This window comes from Pithys albifrons, chromosome 2 (assembly GCF_047495875.1).
Source record: "Pithys albifrons albifrons isolate INPA30051 chromosome 2, PitAlb_v1, whole genome shotgun sequence".
Taxonomy (NCBI): Eukaryota; Metazoa; Chordata; class Aves; order Passeriformes; family Thamnophilidae; genus Pithys; species Pithys albifrons.
Window position 1 is genome coordinate 19,178,218 of NC_092459.1, and position 26,783 is coordinate 19,205,000.

Sequence of the window (26,783 nt, forward strand, 5' to 3'; positions counted from 1 at the left end):
TATGTGCCTTCTCTGTACTTTTGTCCTTTAAATAAGCTGTATGTGATCCCATTCAGTACCCTTTTAAAAATTATTAAGATATTCAGGAAGGTAAGCGAAGTGTTGTCTGACTATTCATTAGGTGTTCACTAGTCTTACTCTTTAGAGTACTCAGGTAAAGAATGTATTTATAACTTCACATCATGCAATCTTTTGAACTTGCTTTGAAATTAAATCTGATTTTTGTTTTGTTTTATAATTTCCCCTCAGGATATGTTGAAGAACACTAATAAAGGACATCCTGATAGATTACCTCTACAGATGGCCCTTACAGAACTTGAAACACTGGCAGAGAAGTTAAATGAAAGGAAAAGGGATGCAGATCAGCGCTGCGAAATAAAGCAAATAGCAAAAGCAATGAATGAACGCTATCTGAATAAGGTAAGGAAGGTAGGAAAGTGTGATGGAGGAGTCAGTTTCTAGGCCTTGAGCAATCTAAAACATAGACCAAATGGACACCTGCGTTTTTTTCTATAGAGCTTAACCACATGGGGTCATTTTAGTGGTAGATATGAGATATGACCTACCTCTGGGACTGAACAGGCTTACTTATTAAATCACATGCTGAAGTGGGCAACATGCTGAAATAGCCACAGCAATGTTAGTGTTCTGTGGCAGTGTAGGAAATTATACCATATAGTACTTATGCCACATCTTCTGCATGCTAAAATTCAACTTTTAATTTATCTTAGAACTGAGAAATTACTCCTGTATAAAGAAAGGGACCAGGTCTTTTTACTGCAGTACTTCCAACTCCAACTACGGAGCAGCTCAAGATGTGCTATCAAATGGGTCTAACAACTTTCTTGTTTTAAGGAGCATCCCGCTATATTTCTTTAATGTATTTGTATCATACAATAGAAATATCTTTAAAGAACTACAGAAGACATTCGCTAAGAAAGAAGGAAGAATCTTCTTCATTTGAGTTTGTTAGTAGCTATCTGTACAGTGGATATATGCAGGCTTGTCTTCTTTGTATCATAAATGATTCTTCCTTTCCCATGAAATGGGGCATAAATCTTTCAATTATTGGTTTTGTGAAGTTACAGATTTTTATACTTTGGGCTCTTTCTGGAATGAAGTGATGGGGACATACTGAAGGAGTGGGGGGGTTTTTTTGGTGATGCATAAAACTTAGCTTTTAGGAAAACAATAGTCAACCAGAATACGCTTGTTTTAAACTATTTATCAGGAATGGAATACTGAATTTATTTTCATACCAGAGCAGTATTTCCATTCTAAGTGCATTAGAAGATGGATTGAGACATTTTACTTTCTTGTTCTCATACTCCTGCTTCTTGAAGCAGCTAGTAATCATCTACAGATATTTAAAGGAGTTCAAGACACAGAATGGGCTTTGGAAGAGGTGACCCAGGCTTCCTTTTGTCCATCAATATTGACTGTAAAATTGTATGTGGATAATCTTGCCATATCACATAGGACTCTCTGTACTCTGTGGGTTAATGTTGGCCAATACAATTTTGGAACAGTGCCAGGCAGGGTGAAATAGATGATGGAGGTGAATGGATAGCCAAAAAGTGAGTTAAGGACCATGTTACGCTTTTGGACATACTATGGAGGTGTGTTTGACCTGTAAGGGATTAGTTCATACTTACACACGGTGCTGATCCTCAGCCCTGGAAGGCAGATGTCAGGAACAACATACATGTCATATATCTCTTGGACATGTCATATTGTCTGCAGTCTGTGGCACCCTGCCATCTGCACTCCTCAGTTAGATCTGTGAGCCGTGGGGAACAGCAGGCTGAGCACACTTCTCCTCCCACCCTGGCCTCCTGCTTTGGGCAGCTGGAGCTATGTGTAGTGTTTCAGTGGGCTGTGAAAGAAAGGACAAGGGAAGGAAACCACAGAAATTGTGGAAGCAATCATTTTTTTCACCAGGGAGCCTTTATTATTATGAAAGATTCCCAGAGCAATTATGGTCTGCATTAAGACCCAAAACCCCTGCAGACTGTATTGGTGGCAGCAGAAATTACTGTTTCTTTAAATGAAAAGCAAATTAATAAAGAGGCTTAATTCCCTTAGCAAATCCACCTGCAATCACTTGTGCTTGCATGGCAAGTGAGAACGTGTTGTATTTTCTTTTAATTTTTGCACTGGATTTTAGATGTACCATGCATAATATACAATGCTGATTGTTTTCAAAATCTAGCTACTCAGCAGTGGAAACAGGTACCTCATACGGACTGATGATATGGTTGAGACAGTTTACAATGACAAAGGAGAAATTATCAAAACCAAAGAGCGACGACTTTTCATGTTAAATGATGTGCTGATGTGTGCAACAGTAAATACTCGGTAAGAATCGATTCATAATTTTTAGATGATCCTTCAAGCTTCAGTGTTAAAAAAAGACACTGACATTTTATTATTGTTGTTTTTACTATGGTTAATGATTTCTAGGAGCAGCCATGATAAATGGATAATTAGCTTTGTTACAGTCCTCTAATATTTTTGTTACAGTCCTCTCAGTCCAGTTGATATTTAAAAGTTCTAGAGTAAATTTGTAAGGAGATTACATCAGTTGCAGATTACGGATAGAAATGCTCTGTAGTGTCTAGGTATTGTTGTGTATTAGTGCTTAGTGAAGTACAGGCATGCCAAGGTAAAACTTTTTTCTCTTTCTTAAATTCATACTGTTACACACATACAAATTTGTAACTTGACAGAATTTGCAAATAAAAAAAAATCCAAAGCAAACCACAAAACCTACAATGCACATAGCCAGAACAAACCTGGAACTCACTAGCAAAGTACCAGATGGGGTAGGGTTTTTCCTCTGAGACTGAACATTTAAGGATTAAATTGAGGGTGCTTTGAAGAAAAAATTTTTCCTAGTACCTTCTCTGCTTTTGTTGGCTGTAAGTATTCTATTACTAAACCTTTCTGTATGCCAAGGTCCCACTCAAATTCAAATGCTACTTGTATTATAACTTGCTGTATGTGATAGTACATTCTGTCAGAGAAAATGTGGATCATTAAAATTTTCAAGATCAGATTTTCTTAAGAATAACGTGAATTGATATCTTACTATGAATACAGTACATATTTTTTTAACCATGTGAATGCTTGATTTCATGCTACTGAGTGAGAAGTGCCAGATAATAACTGCACTTCAGAAAATGAAAAAAGGTTATGTCATTTATCCTGTGATTTTTTTACTTTAAAAATTCTTCAATTTCTTAGTAACACCTGGATATTTTTCATGTTATTTTGCAAGAGCTTTGCTTTTAACCATTTATCTTTTGTCTCGTACCATACCGTTGTAATCCTGGATTTTCTGTATTTGTCCTTGAAGTGGCAGTATACAATTTGTTTTCATTTTTCATGTGAGAAGTTCATGATTATGCCAAGTCTCTGTCTTCCTCATTAAGTCAAGAGTTTTGGTTATTACAGCACTGTTGTATTAACTGGTGCTGAGCAACCTCCTTTGGCATGCATGTGTCATGGGGGTTTGCTAACTCTGAAAAAGTTTAATTAGGGCTTCCTGTAGCAGCTAAGGTTTGTTTTCCCACCTGCTTATTTAAAAAAACAGTGTTTTTTTAGAATAGTTGAATGCACTTCTTGCTTTATTCAGTATCAATGAAAAGCATTTGTGACTTCGTTGGGGTGTTTTGTTGAGGGAGGTCCACCTACAAACTGTGTGTATGTACTTAAAATTCCTCCATGGTTTCCTGGGCTGCTCTTAGTTTTTTACTGCAGAAGGAACTACCTTTACATGCCCAGTAGAGTTAGGGACTGAAGAAAATTGTCTGCCAGACTTCATATATGACACCTGTATCAAGTCCAGAAGTTTTTGTTCCAAGCAAGAGGAGTATGCTGTAGAATGTACCTCTTGCCTGTTTGGCTCACACAGCATGAGCTGTATTTCTCTTCATTTTAGCTGCACAGACATTAGGCATCTTACCTAAGCTAGGCTTCTGTTACAGCAATAGTTACTGGTATGCATGCCTGCAGATTCTTGCTGGAGATAACACGTACACATCGCTCTGCAGTATGTATCAACTCACTTTTCTCCACCCCCTTTTGTTCGACCTTTACAGGAACGCTCAGACATCCCAGGTGCCTGGGGACCATTAGTTCCAAATGTATTTTGAACGGCTTGCAAAAGATACATGTTTTTACAGAGGCCATGACCCTTAGAAGGTCTTTCTTCGTATGTAGTCCAGATGACCAGCTTGAGCTGAAAGCCTGTCTTTGAAGTAGCAGCAGTTGTACAGGGTGGATGGTATTCCTAGCGACTGAACAACTATGTCCTACCTAGTTTTGTTTTCTTTCTTCTGAACTAGATCACAAATTTATAAATATTTACTTAAGTTGCCACCTGTGGTTTTTGTTCATACTTGCTTCTTCATGGAAACAAAAGTATGACTGTTTTATGAATAGGTAGGTGAACATCAGCATTTAGGTCTTGTTCTCAAAAAATGCGTTTTTCTGATTTCTCCCAAGCATTTAACTTCTGTATTTCAGTCACGCTTTCTATGAAGTAAATGTTTTTTGTTCACTTTAACATCTATTTTGTCCTTTATAATAAATAGTTGTTACGTGTGCTTGAATGTGAATAAGGAAATGAGGGAAACAAAGTAAGATTAGTACTATTTTCATTTCTATTCCTAGTGAGCTTCCTCAGCATGCTCTTTCTCCTGAAATGCATGTTGATACACACTTCCTCTAACAGCATCTCATGTGGGATTACTCTTGGAAGCCACAGCATTTGCAGAGGTCTCCTGTACAGAACATTCTGGGCTGTGTGGCTTGGCAGAAATGTTGGCCTTTCAGCCCTTGGGAGGTTACCTTGTCCTTCCTGTTTCCAGTCGTCATTCAAAGGTCCTATCATCCATACTTCCCTAAATGTAACAGTCACTTCTTTTGAGCACTCTTTCAAAATAATTACAAAAATACAGAGCCAAAGTGTAATCCCAAACACTTGTATTAGGATGTCAAAAGATGGTCATTTATGGAAATGTATATATGCTATTGAAATATAGAGACTGCTGTTGGTGGTCCTGTGGTGTTTGTAAACAAGATTATCTGCACCTGCATAGCTGTTCTTTGCACCCCAGGAAAGGTCAGTCTCAAAAGTCAGCCTGATGCACGTATTTCTTTCAAGTTGTGCACTGTGCTCAAGCTGATAAACAGCAAATTTTAGAAGCTAAGATAATACATAGGATGCCATGAAACATACTTGCTTGTCACAGTAATAATTTGTGCCTCTTCCAGCTCTTCCTGTGAAAGCAGTGGCACCATGACAACTGGCCAGAGGTATTTACTGAAGTGGAGTGTACCACTGGGACAAGTGGAAGTCATAGAGTACGGCAGCAGTGAGGGCCAAGGAGAGAACTGCAGGTTTCCACCCCAGCACTCTGCCGAAAACATCATCATTAACTCGAAGCCAAGTAAGTGACAGGACATACTGACTTTTTCAGACTACTTTGTTAAAATCTATATTTGAAATTCAATGGGCTACTGAAAACAAAGGAAGGCATTTTGTGCATGAAGATTTCTGTAATATGAAGAGAATACAGCATCTTTCTTTGGAAACAGAGAATCCACAAAGTGATAGCCAGTCTCCTGCCTTGCAATGTGAATTACTTATATTTGTCCTAGTTTAGAATTTTATGCATGAATGCATAAATAGTTTTAAAGCATGAGAGTGTTTGGACATGCAAAAAGGTTGTTTTAGTGTGGTGTGCCAGCGGTCCCATGGCAGGTGGCTCTGCACATGTTCTTTATGCCATATTTAAAGTGAAGAAGTTTCTCTCAATAAAAATGACCAGCTACTCTGTTGCTGTGGAATAAGAGTCTGCACACAAGTGGTTATTGCCAGGTGAAATTTACTCGCTTATCTCAGGCCCATAGTACCTTGCCCTTCAATCTAGAACTTCAGAAAAAAACTTTAAAATGTTTTTGAAAAAATATGCTAATAGGTAATTTCCTCCTATCCTGTCTCCAAAAATGACCTCAAGATCTCAAGTTTCCAAGTTTTTTCCATGCTTGTTAATTCCTCCTACAAGTCTGCCAACTGCCCTCAAGGGATGTATGAATTTTAAGAGTTTACTCAGTAGCTAGACTTTGATACATAAGGAGTTATTTTTATATCCTGTTTTTTGCCTAAATACTGTAAATATTAAATGCATTTAATATATCTAGATTGTGACTGTATTAATAGACTATAATCTACATGTATTTCAGTCCTAGCTCTAGGCATTATTTCTCACTACTTTTATTTAATATTGCACCTTGGGCTTCATTAATTTTCCCACAGTTGTGCTGTAAGGAGGCATAAATGCTACACATCAAAGTGGTCTGAGGTGCAGCTGCAATATTTAATACCCCTCTATTCTCCAGAGGTTATGGTTAGGTCTTCTTGCTCTAACTTTTGTAAACAGCCACTTTTGTCTCAATTTCAAGGATTACTTCATTCTTGTAGCTGCTTTTAAGCATTAATGGACTGCTTAGGCAATGCGATTAAAGCCTTTATATTATAATTTACCAGCTTCAGTAGCCTTGCAGCTGATTAGACTAAATCCCTGCACGTCAGCAAGGTCAGATGGGGAACAGAATAAAAGCATGAGAGAAGAAACAAAAGCTCTTGACCAAAAAGTCCTGTAGAACCTACTTGAACCTCTTGGCTTTGAGGTTTCTCAGCTTCATCATGTTTGGTGACAGTATCACACACACAAAAAAAGAAATGACTGTGTTCACATTTGTAGCTCAACCTTCAGGTTAAATGGTACACAGGAGGTAAAAGATGAGCTGAACTAATTTTTCTTTTGGTAAGCTCTGTTTTATTAATTCAGTTATCTAACAAAAAGGATCAAAAGATTAAGAAATAAAAAGTATGTGGCTATACTGAAAAAAATCCTCCCTCAGCTTTCATCAAACATTTCTGGCAAATGATTCAACTAAATTGAATATAACCAGCCATGAAAGAGGAAGAGCATAGCCTTGCTATTTGTAGATACTGCTGTGTCTGCAAGAGCTGTTATTCTGAATGCAGACTTGTTTGAACTGGCCTTCATAGGCAAGTTTGAATGCACACTTAATTCTGTTAGTTATTTTATAGAGTTGCCCTCTCAGTTCAAGTTTTAGTTGTCTGCTAAAGATTATGGAAGCTCAGAAAATACAGCCTTCCTGCAGAAAGAAAGGACTGGTAAGACTTTGTGAAGTGGTTCATTGTTGCTTGTTTGTTTGTACACACCAAGTTGCTGCATAGTTGATGATGAGACAATCTTTATTATGGTAGCATTGCATCATTGGTGAGACTGCTAGGTATTTACTACAAGTTGCAAAGCTCTAACAGATAAATATTGTCATTTTTTGCTGGAAAATTCATAACTTTGCAGTCACCATAAAGTTATGTTTCCCTCTGTTTTCAAAGTATACAAGGAAATCCTGTCATGAAATCCCAGTGGCCTCATACTGTGTGGTTTTAATAACATCTAATGATCACGAAAATTTGGGGTGCTGCAGGCAAAATCTGCAGACATATAAAACCATGTCTCAGAGCTGATTTTCAGCTCACAGTGCCAGTTTGTGGGTACTGGAGTGATACAAAATAATGGTGTAAAAACATTAAGTAGTGGAGGGATCACCTTTCTGGAGGATAGAGAAAAGTTGATTTGTATCTGCCACATGGAAGCTTGGGTGCTTGACCCTTGTAAGGTTAGTATTCTCACATTACTGCTGTGGTTAGCAAGGATTCTTAATGGAGTCAGGTTATGTTCTTGCGAGGATTACTGATTATTAGGTACATTTCTCTTATCATGGCAGTTTTTTCTCTGCCAAAACTTTATGAGGAGGCAGTTCTCATAAGCTTATCTAGCTAGTTTTTATTGGCTAAATGCAATTAGTGCTCTCCATTTTCTATGATGTTGCAAGAGAGGACAGTATAGTTTAAAGTTTCAAACTTAACTTTGGGTGCTACAGAGACATTAATAGCCAAATTTGAATTAATCCCATACAGGCTGTAATATGCAACTGCTGAAAGGTTGAAAGGTTTTATGAGTAAATATAAATCAAAGGCATGCTTTAGTACTGTTCCAAGGTGGAAAGCAAGGGCTGTGTGAACTTGATTTTCACTTGTCAAAATCATCAGTGTGCAGTTTTCTACCCTGTTGAGCTTTGCATAGCAGTCTTTTGTCTCTGAATTCTAGAAGAGAACACATTTAGGGGCTGTTATGTTCACGTCTTTGTTTCAAGCCCTTTGAGTTTTGGCAGGAGAAACTGTGTGGCCTGAGGGGGTTGTGGCCAAAAGCAGAAAAATATTCTTAGAGTGTATTCTGCTGCACTGCTCTGTCCTTGATGTGCTCTTGCCTTGTTCCTGTTGTTCTTCCCTAGTCCCAACAGTAGACTGAATTCTTTTAGTTATGAACGTGGAGAAGGACTGAAGTCTCAGCTGTTTGGCAGAGTCCTTTATTTTTATGATTCTGGTATTGTTTCCTAGTGGAGTGCAATTACAACTTGTGTTTGCTTCCTGCAATAACATTAAAACCAGAAAACGTTTCATATTCTCAGTCTTCAGAAAAAACAACATGTTTATAAAATCGCATTTCTCTCAGCAAATTAGTCAAAGTTCTGTTTCATATATTGGAGTTAGTCTTGGTTGAAAGTCTGTGAGTATAAGTTTCTGGTATCCCAACTGGACAGTTCCTGTGGAAGTAATCTTAATTACATGTGCCAAATGCTTGATGTTTTAATTTCCTTTTATAGAACTATTTGCAGAAAGATGCAAGATTCATTTACTGTTTCTGGTAGGCTATTGCTGTTCTCTTCTTCTGAATTAGTCCATGTGCAGAAGCACAGACACATGCATAGTACAGAAAAGTGGAATTAATAGAGGAATATTTTCACTGTGAACAGGAAGTTGTATATTCTTGGGTTTGATTTACTTGTGTTGGTAAGAAGTTCACCTCATATGACCAGCTAGCGATGCTTTGCCTTGTGCTCCCCAGGATATGGCTGACCCTCCTGTCTGCCAGGGCACTGCTGACTCATATTCAACTTGCCATTGACCACAACCCTCAGATCTCTTTCTGTGGGGCTGCTCTCCAGTGTCTCCTTCTCCAGTTTGTATTAACTTCTGGGGTTGCCTTGTCCCAGGTGCAGAATCCAGCACTTGCCCTTGTTAAACTTCCTACTGTTGGTGATTGCCCAGTCCTCTGAATTCTTGAGGTCTCTCTGCAGGGACCTTTCTGCCTTCAAGGGACTTGACAGCTCCTCTCAATTTGGTATCATGAAAAAACTTACTTAGTATACCATGGAGTTGTCTATAAAGACATTGAAGAGGACTGGCCATAAGATGGAGCCCTTCAGAACCCCACTAGTGACAGGATGGCAGTCTGATGTTACCCCATTCACATTAAATCTTTGTGCTCCACCTGTGAGTCAGTTGCTCACACATTGGTTATCCATCTTTTCCAGAAGGATACCATAAGAGACAGTATCAAAAGCTTTACTGAAATCCAAAAAAGTTTAAATCAGGGCTTTCCCTGATCAACTAGATCACCATGTCATAAAAGCAAATAAATTTTCTAAAGCAGGACTTTTCCCTCATAAACCTGGTCTGGCTGGGACCGATGGTTGTGTTGTCTTTCATGTGTTTTTCACTAGCTCCCAGAATAACCTTCCTAATTTTACCAGGCATGAAAGTTAGACTGACAGGCCTGTAGTTATCACAGTCATCCTTCTTGCCTTTTCTTGAAAACTGGGACAATGTTTGCCAGATTCTAGTTGACTGGGACCTCTTCAGATTCACAGTTGAATATATGGAAAGAGAGCATCAAAAAAGTTAAATGCGACCTGTGCTCTTCTGATATAAAAGAGGATGGGTGAAAGTGCAATGAACACAACTTGGTTTTCTAATATATCATATTATTATGACATATTTTAAATATACCTTCCAAAAATATAACAAAATATAGTCAAAGGCAAATTTGTAACTTCTTACCAAAATGGTTGGTATTTTCCCATCGAAGAACCAGAATTCAACCTTCCTTTGCAAGTCATCCATGTGTACATATAATCACTGCAAATACATGTATTTCTCTGTAATTTCCCATTTAAATGGGAATATGGGAGCAAAAGTCAAATATACTGTCCAGAGTTTCAGCTTCTCAGGCTCCTGGCAGGTGTTAAAAGTTTGCAGCACTTCATGTAAACTGTTGATGAGTTGGGAAACATGGTTTGTACCAAGATAAAGGCCAGTTTGGTGCTGTAGTGACAGTGACCACCCCCAGCTGCCTATTCTGGGGTTTCCAAGAATGAAAAGGCTGAGCTTATAGAGTTTTTCACAGCACTTTTATTTAAGAAGACCAGACTACAGAGATTTTGTAGAATCAAAAGGAAAGGGCTAAGCATCCTGGCATTTCTGGGTGGGAAACCAATGTTTGTCCGCAGTGTTCTGATGCTCTTCATGTTGATTAGGAGGCATAGACAGCGTAGACTATTGCTTAAGTAAAGAAACATTTAATTTGAGCCATGTGTTTTAGGACTGAAAGAGAAAATGAGGCAGGCCTATCTGTACTGTATGTCTATGCAGTGATGAGCATAGAAGATAACAATAAAGTGAATAAACAGGTTAGCACATTTATGGCTGCATTTTAGTTATTTTTTTTCTTCAACAGGTTTACAGTGAGATCAAGCCTGAGAACTGCTAAACCATGGCTGCTCCCCTTTCTGGCTCAAAATTCCAGGGATACATTAGTACTCTGTTTCTACTCTGCTGTGGTTTTGATCTCTGTGAGGTTTGTTTATTGTCAAATGTAGTAGTGACATGAGGCTGAAGTGCAGAAATGATTCCTCTCTTCTGAGTTTGCTTCTGCTTGATGAAGTCACTTTGTGTAGGCCTGTGAGTGTTGCCAGGGAAACAGGGAAGGATGTTTGATGGGCTACAATGTGTGCTTGTGTTTCTGTCAACATCGTGCTCAGTCAAAGGGCAGCTCTTTTCCAAAACAGAGATAGTGCTGCTCTGAGAGCCATTGCTGGCTTTTTGCTGGTTTGTCTAATGAGAAATACAGAATTGGGGAAGGAGAAAAAAATGTCAAGATTTGTCATCACTGTAAGGCTCAACAATGGTAATACAATGTCCAAAGTAAACATTACTAATATTAAGTTGCATATAAACTCTCACATTGGTGAGATGATTTTAGAAAGAATGATGTGGCATGAATTGCTAATTGAACCAGCTTTGTTGTGAAATAGATAAAGATTAATCATGTAAATCTTTATTTTAAAGGTATTGAAAATGATACTGTACGCTAAGGGAGATGTAATATGTTCATAAATGTAAACTGTCATTGATATATGCAAAGAAAAGACTGGAGATTTTAAATAAATCTAATGCCAAACAGCTTGTTCATCTGAGCAAACTGGGTGACATTAAATAGTTCACTTTTTAAGTGGATATAAGTTTCTAGCTGGTAGATTAGGCAAGAAATAAATTAGGTGTTACATGTTTGTCTCACCCACTTAGGATGAGATTCTTCTCTTTGCCTGTTGTATTTGTTATAGTGGTTATAGGACTTGACATCCACCTCCTGTGAACCCTGTTCTGTGTTGCCAGGGGTCTCATCCACATCATGACACAGAGTAGTAAAATTAATAGAAACATAACTGTAGGCAAGTGAGTAGGAAAGAGGGAGCTAATCTCCTCACAGTGCAATTTACATCAATTGTTATAGTCTGATGTGAGCTCCAGTGTAAACCTCTGGCAATTTATAATTGCCTACAAGCCTGTCTTGAGATCCCTGCAGTACTCTTATTGTTTGAGTGCCTTCATGCATGTACTTTCATTGTCTGTTTATGTTACTTTCTTGCACCCAGGTTCCTCTTTTGCCTCTAGTGCCCATGCAGGTGCATCCCAGAGGTCCTGTATGATCTCTCTCCCTCCTTAGGAGGGCAGGATCTTCCAGGTTCATGCTGCCCTCAGCTTTCCTCTTCAGGCCTTGTGAGAGAAGGGGGTGTGGCACTTCTTTTCTTTCACTGTAAAGCCTTTGCTTCCAGTGTTTTTCTTCCTTGTGGGAACAGAGCCAAGAAGTGCAGTCAGTACATAGTCCTGGAGGACACCTGACCATTGTCCTGGCTAGTGTGATGTTGAGGAGTTGGGTTGTGGGGTCCACTCTTGTCAGCGCATCAGGGCTCCAGCGTTTCTCCCTCATGTTCCCTACTGCTTTAATCTCTGACACTATACAGCTGCTTCTGTCAGCAGGGAAAATATTTATGGCCTTTTATCTCTGAAATTCCCTGTGTGCTCAGGATTAGCTGGAGTTTAATATAATCCTGGAGCCATGCGCTCAAAGTACCAGCTACTTCTCACTATCTCAGAGATTTTGCGTTTCCTTGCTGGTTTTGCATAATTTTATTCACAAATTTTTATAGCACTATGAATGTAATACCTTACTCAGTATTTGCAGTTTCAAGCTGTTGATTTTATCTCCCTCTTGCTCAAGCTGTGTGCATAAGCAGTATTGTGGTTGGATGATAGTTTTTGTGCAACCTGTTTCTTTGGTGTTCAGATCTGGTACAATGAGCAAGACAGGTCTCAGCATTCATGTAATACCAGTTGAGAGCAAGGTATTACTAGCTGACAGAGAGGTGAAGCACGTTAAAAATACCTTGTTAAAGTTGAGACTTGTGAGGTTTGTTTCCCAGCTCTGCCCTATGTGTGCTGGGTGGTTCTTTGTCTGTGATTAGGACTTGAAGAACTCCCCTGTCTTGCATGGCAGTGAGAATAAATACATTAAAGAGTTTCAGAGGCTCAGATTATTGGTTTCAATAATTAAGCTCATAGTTTATGTTTAGGTGCTTACATGATTAAAGTATGATTAGACTGAATAATGTCATGTCATGTTTATGATAATGCTCTTCATGTTGGTTGTTGATGGATCCTGACTGTATAGTTAATTAGGCTTGTTTACCCCATGTCTGAATTGAATAGTTTGCATTCTAGGAATCTCAGGGGATTTATTTCTTATCACTTAATACTCTGTATGTGCTTGTGCTGCTTCATGCTGCCCTAGGTTACTAAGCCTGAGTTAGGGTTATACTGTAAAGCCATGTGCAAGTAGCTTTGCATTGATGTTTGCCAACTAAACTCTTGCTTTCTGAGATATTCCTGACTTCCCATTTGTTTAAATTTCCAAATCTGGAGACTGATACCATTCTAAATACTTGTGTAGTTTGGACCTGAGAGTGTGATGTAATCTCACAAGACCTACAGTTGAGTTACAGTGGCTCAGATTTTTCAGGTGCATGCAACTGTGGAGATCATGAGTTGGATTCAGTATGAAAGAGCAAACCAGGGGGAGGCAGAAAGTCTCCTTTTCTGTTATGAACTTTAAATTGACCCATCGAATTGTTTAGGTTATAAACCAGGATTTCAGATTCACAAGACTCCTTTTTTTTTATTCCTATTTTACTGACATTCCAATTGACTGTTAAAATATTCTCATAAAGGAGAAACAAGAAAACTGAATCCACCCACGTGCTTTGCTGATGTGTCTATGGAAACAGGAGCAGCATGAGTGAGCAAGTTAAAAAACTCATATAGGAGGAGTGTGGTGCTGGGGGGGCTGTCAGGGTCTTTGCTCACATAACACAATGTGCAGGAAGTTTGTAGTTCAGTGTCTAAAAATACAATCTCATCTACTTTGTCACTGGTTTTAACACTCATACTGAATTTCCGGGGAGAATGTTCCAGAGGTATGGATGTGCCTCCCATGTGTATAACTGGTGCTTGGATTTGTCAAGTTCTGTGCAAGGGAAAATTTTAGTGCAGAATGGGACCCTGATCACCAGCCTTGCAGCAAAAGCTGGGTGTTCTGGGACAACGGAGTTTGCAATGGGAAAGGGAATAGTACTTAACAAACACTTGGCATCAATATCAACTGCTAAATGAATTACTCTGTTCCTGGTATTCACGATACTCATAATCCTTTTGCCAGCTCTGTTTATCAGTTGCTGAAATACCTTGATATAATAATGCCACATAAAAATCTCCTTTTCTATGTGCACTGAAAAAAGCAGTTTCACTAGACCTGCCAAAGGAGAGTGTTTTTCCTCTGACAAATTCTCTTCTCCATGGCAGCTGTAAGATACTTTTTCTGTGTGTTTTGCATACCAGTCTATCCGTAGGAGCAGTATTCAGTATCAAGTATAGGGAAAGAATTCCTCGATTGCCGTAATTGAATCTTGGGCCTTAATAATGGTTTCTGGTTTTTCTTTACATTAATTATCAAGGTTTTCAGTGAATAGGAACCTACTTTACCTCAGGTGTAATGTCTTTCACAGTCTCCATTCTTGTCCTTCCTAAGGTGGGCATTATAAACTAAGCAGTGGGATGCTCTCTACCTATCATTACTTGATGAAAAAAAAATCAGTAAAACTTTTCTAGCACAATCAAAGTCACATTTAAATTACAACGACTGAGCAGTTCTGACTGCAGTTAAGTAATTTTAAATGTATTACTGCTAGATCATCACAGTTTAATGTAAATATGTTAGCAATCTCATGAAATCTGTCCAGTTTATTATGAGCTGAACAAGAATTCACCTAGTATTATGATGCTTTGGTTTCCAGAACACTGATTTAAATGTAGACTTAAATATTGAAGAAGAGGCCTTGTGTTTTTATTTGTTCCAAGTGTTTAATTCTACACAAGTACCAGTTTGTTATGCCTTCTACAGACACAGCGACTTTTAAAGTTACCTCCCACATACGTAACTTCTTCCACCATCCCAGGTGACTTTTATGCTCAAGAGGAGGATTGAGTCTTTTCCAAATCTCTTCCTTTCATAACACTTGACGTTTCAGTACGCTGCCTGGATGCACACAGATGGCTCAGTGGGAGGAAGCAATACAAATGTGCTCAGCATCAGAGACCAGATTGCAATTGGCAAGTCAAATTTGGTCTCTACTAGCCTTTCAGAGTGGTCTTCAAATCTGATGCGTTCTTCAAGTGTATCATTAGTTTTGTGTTACCCCTCAGTATCGCTGGAACTATAGCCAGGAGAATAGCCTTTTTCAGTTTTGTGTGTGGTTTTGGCATGGGAGCATTTGTGAGCTCCCATTTCTTGTAACACCTAGTCTGACTTCAGGACTCTGTGTCTCTCAGAAGCCAAGTAATCTTTGTAAGGACCTTGAATTTCCATGATGCATCAGTTCTCACTTCATGTCAATATGGCTTTTCTCAAAGCAATTTATATTGATGAATTGCAGTTTTGAACCAGGTGGGGAAAAGGTCGTTACTATGTTTATACTCAAGGCAACTGTTGTCAATATTAGTTACTTTGCAGTAAAAGAGATACCCAGCAGTGCATCTATTAACAGTGTTTGGTTTCAGCATGATAGACAATACTGAAATGTTTGCAAAAGTAGTTGCAATATTAAGAGTATACTGAGAGAGGCTTTTAATTTATTTGCAGGATATGTGGATTTATACATAATAGTATTACTTGGAAAAATTCCTCCTAATTGGGAATAAACAGGAGTTTAGTGTGGGGAAGGGACCATCTGAGCCATCATGTTTGCTTACCCAGGAATAGACGTTTAAATTATGGGTGACTGTATCTACTCTGGGCATTGCAGCCCCTTTCTGCTTCTTGTTTAGTAGCATAAATATGTGATAAAATAGTAATTCACAAATGAGAATCAGAACACACAGGAAAAGCTAGTACAAAGTGTCTACAGATAACAAATCACCATGGTATATAAATGGGTCCCTTAGTAATTCTTTGAAAGAATAGGCCATGATCAGTTCAGGATTATAAATGTCCAATATGCTTGAGGTGCCCATGAAAATTTAGAGGAACTGGGTGGACAACAATCCCGAGTGAGCAGCTGCTGTGCCAGCACGTATTGAAGCAGCTGCTGCTGTGCTGCCTATGCAGGGGGAGAGCTTTGGCTGCTGGCTGTGTTCCCTAGCAATGCAGCCTTCTGCTGGAGGTGGGAATCCTCCCGCTCTGCCCACACACAGGCACTAGCACACAGACGCTTCTCTTGCATGTGTATGTTTATGCACAACCTTCCAATTCTACTTTTGCCTGAGCCAAGTTAAACTGACTTCAACCACACCCAGGGAGTTTCCTGCAGGCCCTGAAAATGCCTGGGCGTAAATAGGCTAAAATTGCTTCTATTTCAATTACAAGTACTGCTTCAAACCAGGCAAAATTGATGAACCTGAAGCTGTGGTGCTTAGAGTAACACTGGGAAACACAGAAGGTAAAATAAATGTTTATTATACTCAAATATATCTCAGCTAACAAGCAATTGTTACAAAAAGCAGGATTCCCCTCCCCCCATTTAGCATAGCAGCAAAAATCAATTTAAACTTTAACTTCACTTCTTCCCTTCTAAACAAGTGACATTTTTTTTCTTTTTTAACCTTGGGTATATTTCGTTTAAATGCTGAGCAAGGAATTAGGTATTTTGCATGCATTACTGGTTGTTGGCAGTAAATTTGCCTGTTGCAGGGAGGCATGAATTCCTCTGGTAAAATCTTAGCAACAAAGGAGTTGATGAAAAAAATTCTTGCCAATAACATTTGGCCAAGATTTCACCCTTGATCTGTAGGTGGAATGCAAAAACCCTTGCCTTCAAAGCCACATATTTGGTTATTGGTTTCAGCATACTGCCTTCTCTCCTCCCCAGGCACACTGTCTTCTGTAACGCAGAGAATGCACAGAGTTGGGAAGAACATTCTCTAAACTCATGAAGAGTTCTTTTCACATTTGGAAAATAAGTTGTTTTGGAGCTTGATAATTAGTAAGAGTGACACAGAAATGAGAAGGAAATGGCTTTATCACTTGTGAAACATTTCACAGTACAAAAAGAAACCAACCACATATCTGCTTTGGAGTAATGCCAAGAGTTTTTCAGTGCTCTCTATGCATAAAAAAAGGAGTTAACACCCACCCCAAAATAGCCAGCAATTGAATGGTCAGGGAACATGTGTGGGCTGAAACATCCAGTCTTTGGCTGTGAGCTGAGAAACACATCTGATGAACAGAGTGTGCTCCCCCACCTCCTCCACTCTAGAAAAACCCTCCATCAGATGATTCTCAGCCAGATCAACTGGTAGGCAAAGTTTTGTTAAGCCCTGAGAAACCAATTCTATTTTAAGACATAGTGAGTAACCCTTACAGGACCCAGTACAGAGGTGAAGTTGCTGTAACTTGTAACTCACCCAGACTATCCAAGCGGTCAGCTCTCAGAGAACTCTCTTGCGATGAGTCCATCGTTGTTGATGTCTGAAGGCCACTTATTTTTCTATGTTTTAATTTGTGCCCACTGAAGACCTTCATGAAAGACTGATCTTAGTGATGACTATTGATCTAGTCCTCAACTGACTATTAAATTGGCTGTTTTTCTTTTCTAGAACATCAGAGGATGGAAGCATGCTCTCATTAATTATTTATTGTTTTGCTTTCTGCCTTCTTTTCCTGTGCTAAGAATGTGGTCTTTAATAAGTGAACCTTAAATTACTTTTGTTTGTTTTTTCTGTGTGACAGACTTTCAGATGCCATGTTAGTTTATTTTCTTTGACATTCTTATTGAATCCTTTTTATCTTGATTTATTAAAAGCTTATGAAATATGCATGATGCAGAAAAAATAGACTCAGGTGACAATTACTGAATGAAATTCAAAATTTATGCCTTATTCCCAAGGCTGGAACAAGGATATTTGTAAGAGTATTTAAAGCTCCAGGAAGAGGAATATAGAGGACAGCTCTTTTCAGGGACAGTCAATGTATATACTGTACAGGACAAGTTCGTCTTTGTAAGCAGTTAAAGCTTGCTTTGTGGTCTCAGTTGAACACTAAGGCCTAAAATCCTGCAGCATCTAAGAGTTAGTTGAATGCTGCTTTTTATATGTTACATAAATGTCTGTTCTCCAGACAATAATAAACAAAATATCTTGTAACTGTCTTTATCAAGCTGCAGACAGTGACCCTAGCTTTTAAAACTTCATCATCATCATGGCTAGGCTTTGCAAATGAAGATTTGGGAAGGGCACTACCCACGCTTGCTGCAAGCGTGGTGATGGCTAGAAAGGCCGATTCGGGATAGGCAAGTCTGGTCACAAAAGGCACAGCAGAATGTCTCCTTTGGCAATATTGGTGAGGAACAGTTCTTTCTGCCCTGTCTTTTCTCCTCAAGACTCACTCTGCATGCATTTTCAAAGGAAGCAGCAGCATCATGAATGATGTGTCTCCATGAACCCCAATTAGAGGCCAGAGTGCACCATTGGTGGCAGTCAGTAGGCTCAGGTGTTGTTTCAGGGAGTCCTTGTATCTCCTCTTTGGGGCTCTCTTGCAGCAGCTGGTGGCGAGTTCACCATAGAACACAATCTTTGGAAGGCGGTGATCCTCCATCCTGGAGACGTGCCCTGCCCAGCGCAGCTGCGTTCTCATCAGCATGGCCTCGATACTGGTGACCCCTGCCTGTTCAAGAACAGACGCATTGGTCACATAATCAGTCTAGTGGATGGTTAGGATTGTACAGAGGCAGCGCTAATGGAAGCATTTGAGAAGCCACAGGTGGTGGCGGTAGATGACCCAGGATTCAGACCCATATAAGAGAGTAGACAGTACAATGACTCTGTAGACACTGATCTTTGTACTTTTCTTCAGGTGTTTATTGGACCAGACTCTTTTATGGAGTTTTTGGAAAGCTCTATATGCCTTTGCTAACCTATTGTCTATCTCTTTGTCAATCTTACACAGCCTAATAGTTGTAAATTTTCTCTTGGTGCAAACCTACCAGGTGAAATTTCAGAAATATTTCTATTACCTTTTTTTTTCAGCGCAGCTGTTTGGTTTGTTTAGTAGAGGAGTTTATAAATTGCAGGTAAGTGACTGGACTTCTGCCAAAAACATAACTAAACTGAAGTGTTCACATCTTTCAGATGTTGATTTTTTAAGCATTTGGATTGAAAAAAGTGAAAATGCACCTTAATGAAACTAGGGAGTGGTCTGTTCCAGAAAAGTGCTCTACTGATCATAATCTCAAAATTCTTCCTCCTAGATCTACTTTGCAGTCATTTCTTTTCATTGTGTACAATAAATATAATTATCTTTTGTTATGGACTGATTTGGTTTTAAGGATAAGAAAGGCTAGATTGTTGTTTTTAATTAGCATTCAGAACAGGCAAGGAAGGGTGGATGAAAGTTGCATCTATTATCTGGATGGGTAAACAATAGTAAGTGCAGTCATTCCGTTTGGTGCTCAACTGCAATGCACACAAATCCCTTCATTGATTCAATTTCCCAGAAGAGTTAAAGGCAAGACAATAATTTAAAATTTTATGGAAATGTGTAATATCTCAGGTTTATGTTGTATTTTCCTGCAATAAAGTGGAGAATTCAGAAATAAAGTAGCAATTAATATTTTCTTTGAGCCTGAAAATTTTGTGGTTTTCAAGGTTTAAGGCAGACTCCCAGCTAAATATAGCGAATTGCATTAAAGTAAAACATCCACTGATGGTCTCTGCCCATATGATGCCTCCAAATAGGAAAATGTCTTTACAAAATAGTTATTTGATGCCTAACTGAAAATATACTAGTGATTTAAGTAGAATTGTTTCATACATGTTTATTTTTCATGTTTTTGTCTGACTTAAACTATATTGACAGCTTTGTGTTTGGTTTGTCGTGTTTTGGTTTGTACACTGGTCCGTGCAGCAGCCTGAGGGAACGGTGGTGCCAGTGGTGTGTGGGGTGGCAGCTGTTCTGTGCCCAGCACCCACCTGCTCTGGCAGCCAGGCCAGGTGGCATGGCTCGAGCCTGTGCTCCCGATCCATCTGCACAGCCAGTAGCCAGCACTGTATTTAGATCATGTTCTTGCCAATATACAGTTGTAATCCAGAAGTGTTTGCTGCCCACAGCCTGTCTTCCAAAGCTGTGGTAAGGATGAAGGATCCATAGTTTGGATACTACACTGAGTGTACTAAATAATCTGCAGGAGTTTCCTGGAAAGATAATTCATTCCTGTTCTGTCATTCAGCCAAAGGGAAACATGCTGACTCTGTAGGAGAAAAGGTGGGGGTTTTTATGGGATAATGAGTGTTGTTTCCATAAGAATGACAGAGCCATTTCGCTCCTAACATCATGTCTGGGAGTCAGAGTATATTATCAGGTTTTGAAAGCTTTATGCATTTAGATAGACACCTTATGCTACTAATCAGTGTATTTTTCTGAGTTAGTGTTACCTTATACACATGTGTACTTACAGGTAAGAGAAAACTATTTCTGCTGCTGATCTCAGTGCAGATCCATTTTTCAGTTAACCATGATCACAATAAAATTTCAAGTAGTTCAGTGAAATTGCAGGCTTATGTTAGAGTTAGGATACGAATATATGATCCAGAACTGCCTCACGATCAATTAAGCAAATTTTGAGTTTCAAACCATCATAGGGAAAGCAACAAATACAGTTTTTTTGCTTTGCAATGTAACCAAAAACAACCTCCAGGAAATACGTTTAAATTAGCAAGTCTGCTGTTTGCTGCTAAGCAAAACTTCCATGTCAGTGAGAAATTTTGGGGCCAGTGAAGCTTTGCTATTTGTTACAGTTCTAGTGTGTGGTATTAGAACTGCACATAATGCTCTCTGTTCAACTAGGTGAATGACCTTGAATCTTAATTGTAGCTAAAAAGGCAATGATAAGGTGAACTAAAAGGAAATGCCAGTGGTAATGCCTGTATGTATAAAGCTAATATGTGATACTAACTACTGCCTATAATTTCCTGGGATGCATGTCACAATTATCTCTCTGCAGGGACATTAGAAGCTGCTGGAGCAGCAAAGTGGAGTCCAATTATATATGTATAAATAAACCACTCTGATTTTCAGATATATGTTATTTTTATGTTTGTCATGCTTTCCTCCTTCAACTGAGAATTGCAATTTTTATTATGTGTAACCTTACATTTTTATTTATTTTAGACAAGGTCTATATGGGACCAGGGCAACTGTATCATGATCTACAGAACCTTTTACATGACTTGAACGTACTTGGTCAAATTAGTCAATTAATAAGCAGCCTTAAAGGAAACTATCAGGTAATAAACAAATCTGGATTTATTTTTCAAGTCTGTTCCTGTTGTAAAGTATCATAATTGTCTCTCTCTAGGGTCTGTGCAAGACATTCTTTAGTTCTCTCTGCAGAGAGTGAAATAAGTTTTACCTCTGGTAATGCATTTACTTTTAACTGTTTAGCATTATAAATAGATTACAGCTGTCCTTTTAATCTTGTTTTTCTTTACTGTTTTTAAGTGTAGGTGGATGCTACAAGTGTCTGCATTTGTTCAGGAGCTGATAAGCTTATATGAAAACAGAATTACATTTTGATGTTAAGAAATTGGATTCTTGCTGTTAGACAAGGTAGTAGGAGGATGGTGGTTTGGAGAAAGCTCTTGATGCCCATCCAAGCTCATAATCCTGGCTTTTTGAGGAAGCTGTACTTAAAACTGAGTGTAAATCACAAAAATATAAAAGGATTTTCAGGGGAATTTCGAAAGTATTTTGCATTGGCTTTGTTCACATGCCTTTGATTTAGCATGTATTCTGGCAATTATAGTACTTAACACCAAATTTCAGAATGAGTTGTCCGCAGTCTTGAGACTTAAAAAATTTTCTTTTTTTTTTGCCTGTTGCTTTGTAAGTTTTATGTATGCTTATGCATAATTTTTAACTCCTGCCTGCCACCAAATGTTGTAAATATGTATGTATGTGTATGAAATGTGAAAGTGAGTTTCTCTTGGAATATCTTGGCTTCAGAGTCATGGCATTAAACAAAACATAGCATTTTGTAAAAGTAGGTACTCTGAAGGAAGTTTATGGAAACAATCTTTTTGGACAAAGTTTCACAAGTATTTGAAGGTGAATTTCATCTCCATAATTGGGAATATGTATAGCACAGGTGCCAAAAGACATTCACCCATTAACATGTACAAAACCTTTCTGCCTGTATTTCCAGTCAGAGTCAACTATGATTTGAAAACTTCAAATTCAGTCATTTTCAGGTAAAGGTGTGTCAGCTAATTACAGAGGCAAGTTGAGGAATGAGGTCAGCTTCTCTATTTTTGAAAAACTTTTAAGTTTTCCTACAATTCTGACTGGAAAATGTGGGGACTTTTGTGTACTTGTTAGTCTTCATGCTTTAAGTGTCACTCAGGTGTGCTTTTACCCTCTGTGACAGAACACTCAGCTTCCAGTAGGTCATTCTTTCAGCAGCTTATACAGATATTTAGTCCACACAGAGAGCTTTCATGATGCTCTGTAAACATTTTGGCTCAAAAATGAGGACAAAAATATACCGTCAGTACGATTTGTCAATGTTTTCATGAGATTTTCTTTAGAAGCAGAATTTGTGGATTCTGGAATAAAGTAAAAGGCTTGTGGGTGCACCTGATGCAAATTTACATTTTGTAATCTGATAAATGCTTGGGAATATCATTTGAGCTTCATCAAACACTGAGCAATGTGAGATTAAATAATCAGATAAAATATGTTAGCAAAAGTTCTACAGATATTTTTGAAATGTGTTTACAAATATGGCTATATTATCCAGGATTAAAATGTGGACTAATTTGGAGCCAGGAATTTTGTTATATGCAGAGGTCACCTTAGCTGCTGTTGAATTTCAGTTTTTTTAATTTTTCAGAACTTAAACCAATCTGTAGCCCATGACTGGACCTCAGGTTTGCAAAAGCTGATTTTGAAAAAAGAAGATGAAATCAGAGCAGCAGATCGCTGTAGAATTCAGCTGCAACTCCCAGGAAAACAAGACAAGTCAGTAGTGATCTTGATTATAAAACTTTGTCTATTGGCTTCTGTATTAGGCATAAATGTACCAGAGAGGATTTGGGAATCTGTAGCTCTTCCCTCTCTTCTGTCTCGGTGATTAGCCACAGATTTTTCTCTTATGCCATAATTTTGGGAGCTTGAATGTTCCACAGCAGTGCTGTAGTTTTTCTCCTGTTCCTCTACCCATCATTCCAGATGCAAGAAGCGAAAGAGGAACTGTAGCAGTGACTGTTAATGGGGAACAGCCACTTTTGTATGCCTTTTCTGGGAGGGAGTTGCTCTCATACCATTTCATGTGAAGTGCAGGAAAATGGATGTATGGTGTGTCATAGCCTGTATGCTTATATCAGAACTGTGTCTTTGCCTAAGTATTGAAAATAATGAAATTTCATCATGCTCAGTGTTTCTAGGCTTGGCTGTATCTCATGCTTAGTGCATTTGTAGTGGCTTTTTTTTTTTTTTTAATTGCAGGTCTGGGCGGCCAACTTTCTTTACAGCTGTGTTCAATACATTTACCCCTGCCATCAAACAGTCTTGGATCAACAATTTACAAATGGCTAAACTGGCCCTTGGTAATTCTTCGTTACTCAAATTTCCTATCAAGATAAAATAGCTCTAAATGTACAGTCTAATTTTTTATTTTTATTTTTTAGAGAATGATTTTTTTAATGAAAATTTGTCTACAGATGTTTGAAAATGCAGTACAGTAAATAGTAGTGATTGTGTATCACTATAAAATAATAACATTATAGATAAGATGGGGGATTCATTATGAAGGAATGTATTTTCCACAATATTTTAACAAAGTCTGGTAATCATTACTAATCGTTAGATCTAAATCTACAAGAATTAGATACAGGACAAACAGGCAAGGAAATTATTTGATTATAAACTTACTTCTTTGGATATTATGAACTTTTTATATTTTGAACTTCAGGCTCGAATTTCTCAGTTTTAGCTCAGAATTGTTTTAGCTAAGAAATAGCAGTTGAGACTGTTGAGTTCATTTGTTTAGCTTTCTAAGTGTGAAACAAACTTATGGGTGTAGTTTTAATGCAAAATTTCTGTAGCTGGATGTGTAAAATTCAATTTTTTTTGAGGGAGTTTTTTTGGATCAATTTTGGGTTGGCTTTTTTGACATGACACTGTGGTTTTCACTGGAGGAATTACCCCCAGCAGACCTGATCAAAGTGGGAGCAATAAAAAATGTACTATCCTGGGATGTCAGTAGTCTCCTGTGTTTGCACAGGGGTATAGGTTTCTGAAGATACCCAGGATTTTGAATGCCAGAGTTGAGAAACATTAACTTGCTACAAAGCAAGTTTCACCAGCACATCATCAAAATAGAGTGCTTTTATGGTATCTCACTGAAGGCAGGCAAAATTACAAAAAAGAAGAGAGAATGGATGTCGCCATCATTCCAGGAGGAGGATCCTTACAATTATGATATGTAGTAGACAGGAGTTACAGAATATTCTGAGTTTGAAGGGCCCCAAAGGATTATCAAGTCCCAGCTCTTAAATGGATGGACCATACAGAGATCAATCCCACAACCTTGGTGTTCTTAGCAGGATGCTAGTTCATAGTGATGTTCCTTACACAGGCAGAGAAATGCTGCATGCCAAAGAGATTTCCTAGAGTCTGAGGAGAGGTTTGATGTGCATCTTCCTCTTTCAATAACCAGTTGACAAGATCATTAAAAGACTACCCTTAATATTTTGCTAGTGTAAGGTGGTCTTTTTTTTTGCATTATCAGTATGTATGTAATCTACTCAACGAATTTTTTGCTCATAGCTTTATGTTGTCATTTATACATATATAGCATAAAAATAGCCTGATCAGTATTGACTGGTCCTAACAGAATTATTTTCTGTTCCAGTAGACATGTAAATGATTATTTAGTGAAAGTATTGTGGGATTTTTGTTGTTTTTATTTCCTATTGCAGTGGAGGATAACCTGTTAGGTTGGTTCTGTGTTGAAGATGATGGGAATCAAATCAAAAAAGAGAAACATCCTCTCCTTGTTAGACATATGCCAGTGATGATGGCCAAGCAACAGGAGTTTAAGGTGAACAGTATTTTTATATAGATTACAATTGGGGTTTTTGTGTGATACAACTACTAAAGAATACCATATTGTAAATACCTCTATCATTCCACATCTATTAGTTGTCTCTGAGTTATTACCTTGGTGTAAGACCAGTAGCAATGAAAGGTCCAAGAGGGTCACAGGTATGAAAAAAGCTGCAATCTTCGAGGCATTGAGGAGCACTGTGCTTACTTTTATATAGTGACATTCACTTTCAGATGTAAGCTCATCATTCAAGGTAAACAGAACTGCTGGGAATTTTTAATTCATCTTGAGGTTTCCTAATGTGTGTTTGGGACTTGGAAGTAAACTAAGTTTACAAAGTACAGAAGTCTAATCTCCATGATAGCTGTCCTATATTTACCAGTGTAATTATGTTGAATTCTCCTCAAATTTCTCATTTTCATTAATGCACAGAGAATAGTTTTAAAATAACTTTTAAATTATGTTTTATGGGATCTTATATAAAATAAAGTTCTGTTCTGAAAAATGATACAGAAATTGTCTGAACAGTTAATTTCCTGAAGTAATGCATCAGTTTGAAGTTATATTGACCACTGGCTTTAATGAGGAAAACAAGTAAAGCATGTCCAGACCAATAGATGGAAGGGAAGAGTGCTGGATACTATTTTTTTCTGTGCATCAGTGGGATTTCTTGTTGAACATCAGTCAGTTAGGCTTGTGCAAAAACATTAATGAAAATAAAATTGTGTATGTATCTCCAGAATCCCGATGTTCAATTAACATCATTGGATGGGCACTGCTTAAAGAGGGAAGTCTGCAGGCCCTAATTGTAGGACAGCCTACACAGAAGGGAAGCACAGCTGACAGCTTCACTCTGACTGAATATATAGGCCTGAATGTTGGGGATAAATAATTGGCAATTAGAAAAGCAGTTGAAATGTGTAATAGTATTAAGCCATTCCTACAATACTGGTTTTCAGAGCAGAATTATGGTTTACAGCAGCCAAAGTCTACTGAAACTCTGATTTCCCACACAACCATAGTCATTCTTGTCTTACTAAACAGTTAGCTTTTTCTATATTGAATACTTTCTAAAGTCACCACTGATGAAACAACCAGCTGTTTTTTTGCAGAAACCTAAAACACGTACGTTTCCTTAGAGTTCAGGCATTTTTAAGTCCTGAAGATCCATGCCAGGAGCTGTGAAGGCTCAGGTTCAACTTCTGTAATCACGTTAGAAGAGGATCTTCATTTTGAAAGGAAAAGTCTGTTGCCTATACATTTGAGTGATGGTCTTTGTCTTGGTATCTCAGGAGAGTACAGTGTGTACAGTATTTGCCTGAGCTCTGGGCTAATTTTGTCAGTTTTGCACCTTCTAAAGATAACATGGGTGTGAGCCCCACTGTCATGTCTCATTCTCCCAAGTCCTCAATATTACTAGAAAATAGGACTTAAGTGTTTGAGTGTCAGGCCACAGCTTGGGGTGGGAAGACACCCTTGACTTTGCTAATCCTCTTTGGTAGCTCTCTGTATGCTGCTCAGGCTGCACAGTGGTGTAAGGAGCCTGTAAGCAATTCTCTCATCAGAGCAAGTTCACACCCCAGGCTTCTGTTAAGAGTTAAACTATCAGGGTTTAACTATGAAAAAATATCAGTTTTAACTAAGATGCAAAGTGACACAGAGATGTAACAAGCACCTGGGAAATATCCATCATGCAGGTTGTCTTGTTTTTCAGTAGTGATGTATTTTGTTGTCACAGCTACTGTAAATCACCATTACAAGTAGATAGCTTCAACATGTGTTAAATTAGACATGTTAAGACTGGCATGGATAAGTATTTTTTTTCTCATCTACTTATTTCAGCC

General features: G+C 38.3%; 1 protein-coding gene across 2 annotated transcripts in view; it reads left to right on the top strand.

Moving 5' to 3' along the window:
- ARHGEF10 (Rho guanine nucleotide exchange factor 10) overlaps nucleotides 1-26,783 on the top strand; it is a 116,831-nt gene that overhangs the window by 57,062 nt on the left and 32,986 nt on the right. For both annotated transcript variants that reach the window (XM_071548437.1, XM_071548438.1), the window contains 7 exons: nucleotides 250-420; nucleotides 2,213-2,358; nucleotides 5,281-5,456; nucleotides 21,003-21,118; nucleotides 22,723-22,850; nucleotides 23,337-23,437; nucleotides 24,812-24,933. In XM_071548437.1, coding sequence (XP_071404538.1) covers nucleotides 250-420; nucleotides 2,213-2,358; nucleotides 5,281-5,456; nucleotides 21,003-21,118; nucleotides 22,723-22,850; nucleotides 23,337-23,437; nucleotides 24,812-24,933 — 960 coding nt within the window. The remainder of the gene's footprint in view (nucleotides 1-249; nucleotides 421-2,212; nucleotides 2,359-5,280; nucleotides 5,457-21,002; nucleotides 21,119-22,722; nucleotides 22,851-23,336; nucleotides 23,438-24,811; nucleotides 24,934-26,783) is intronic.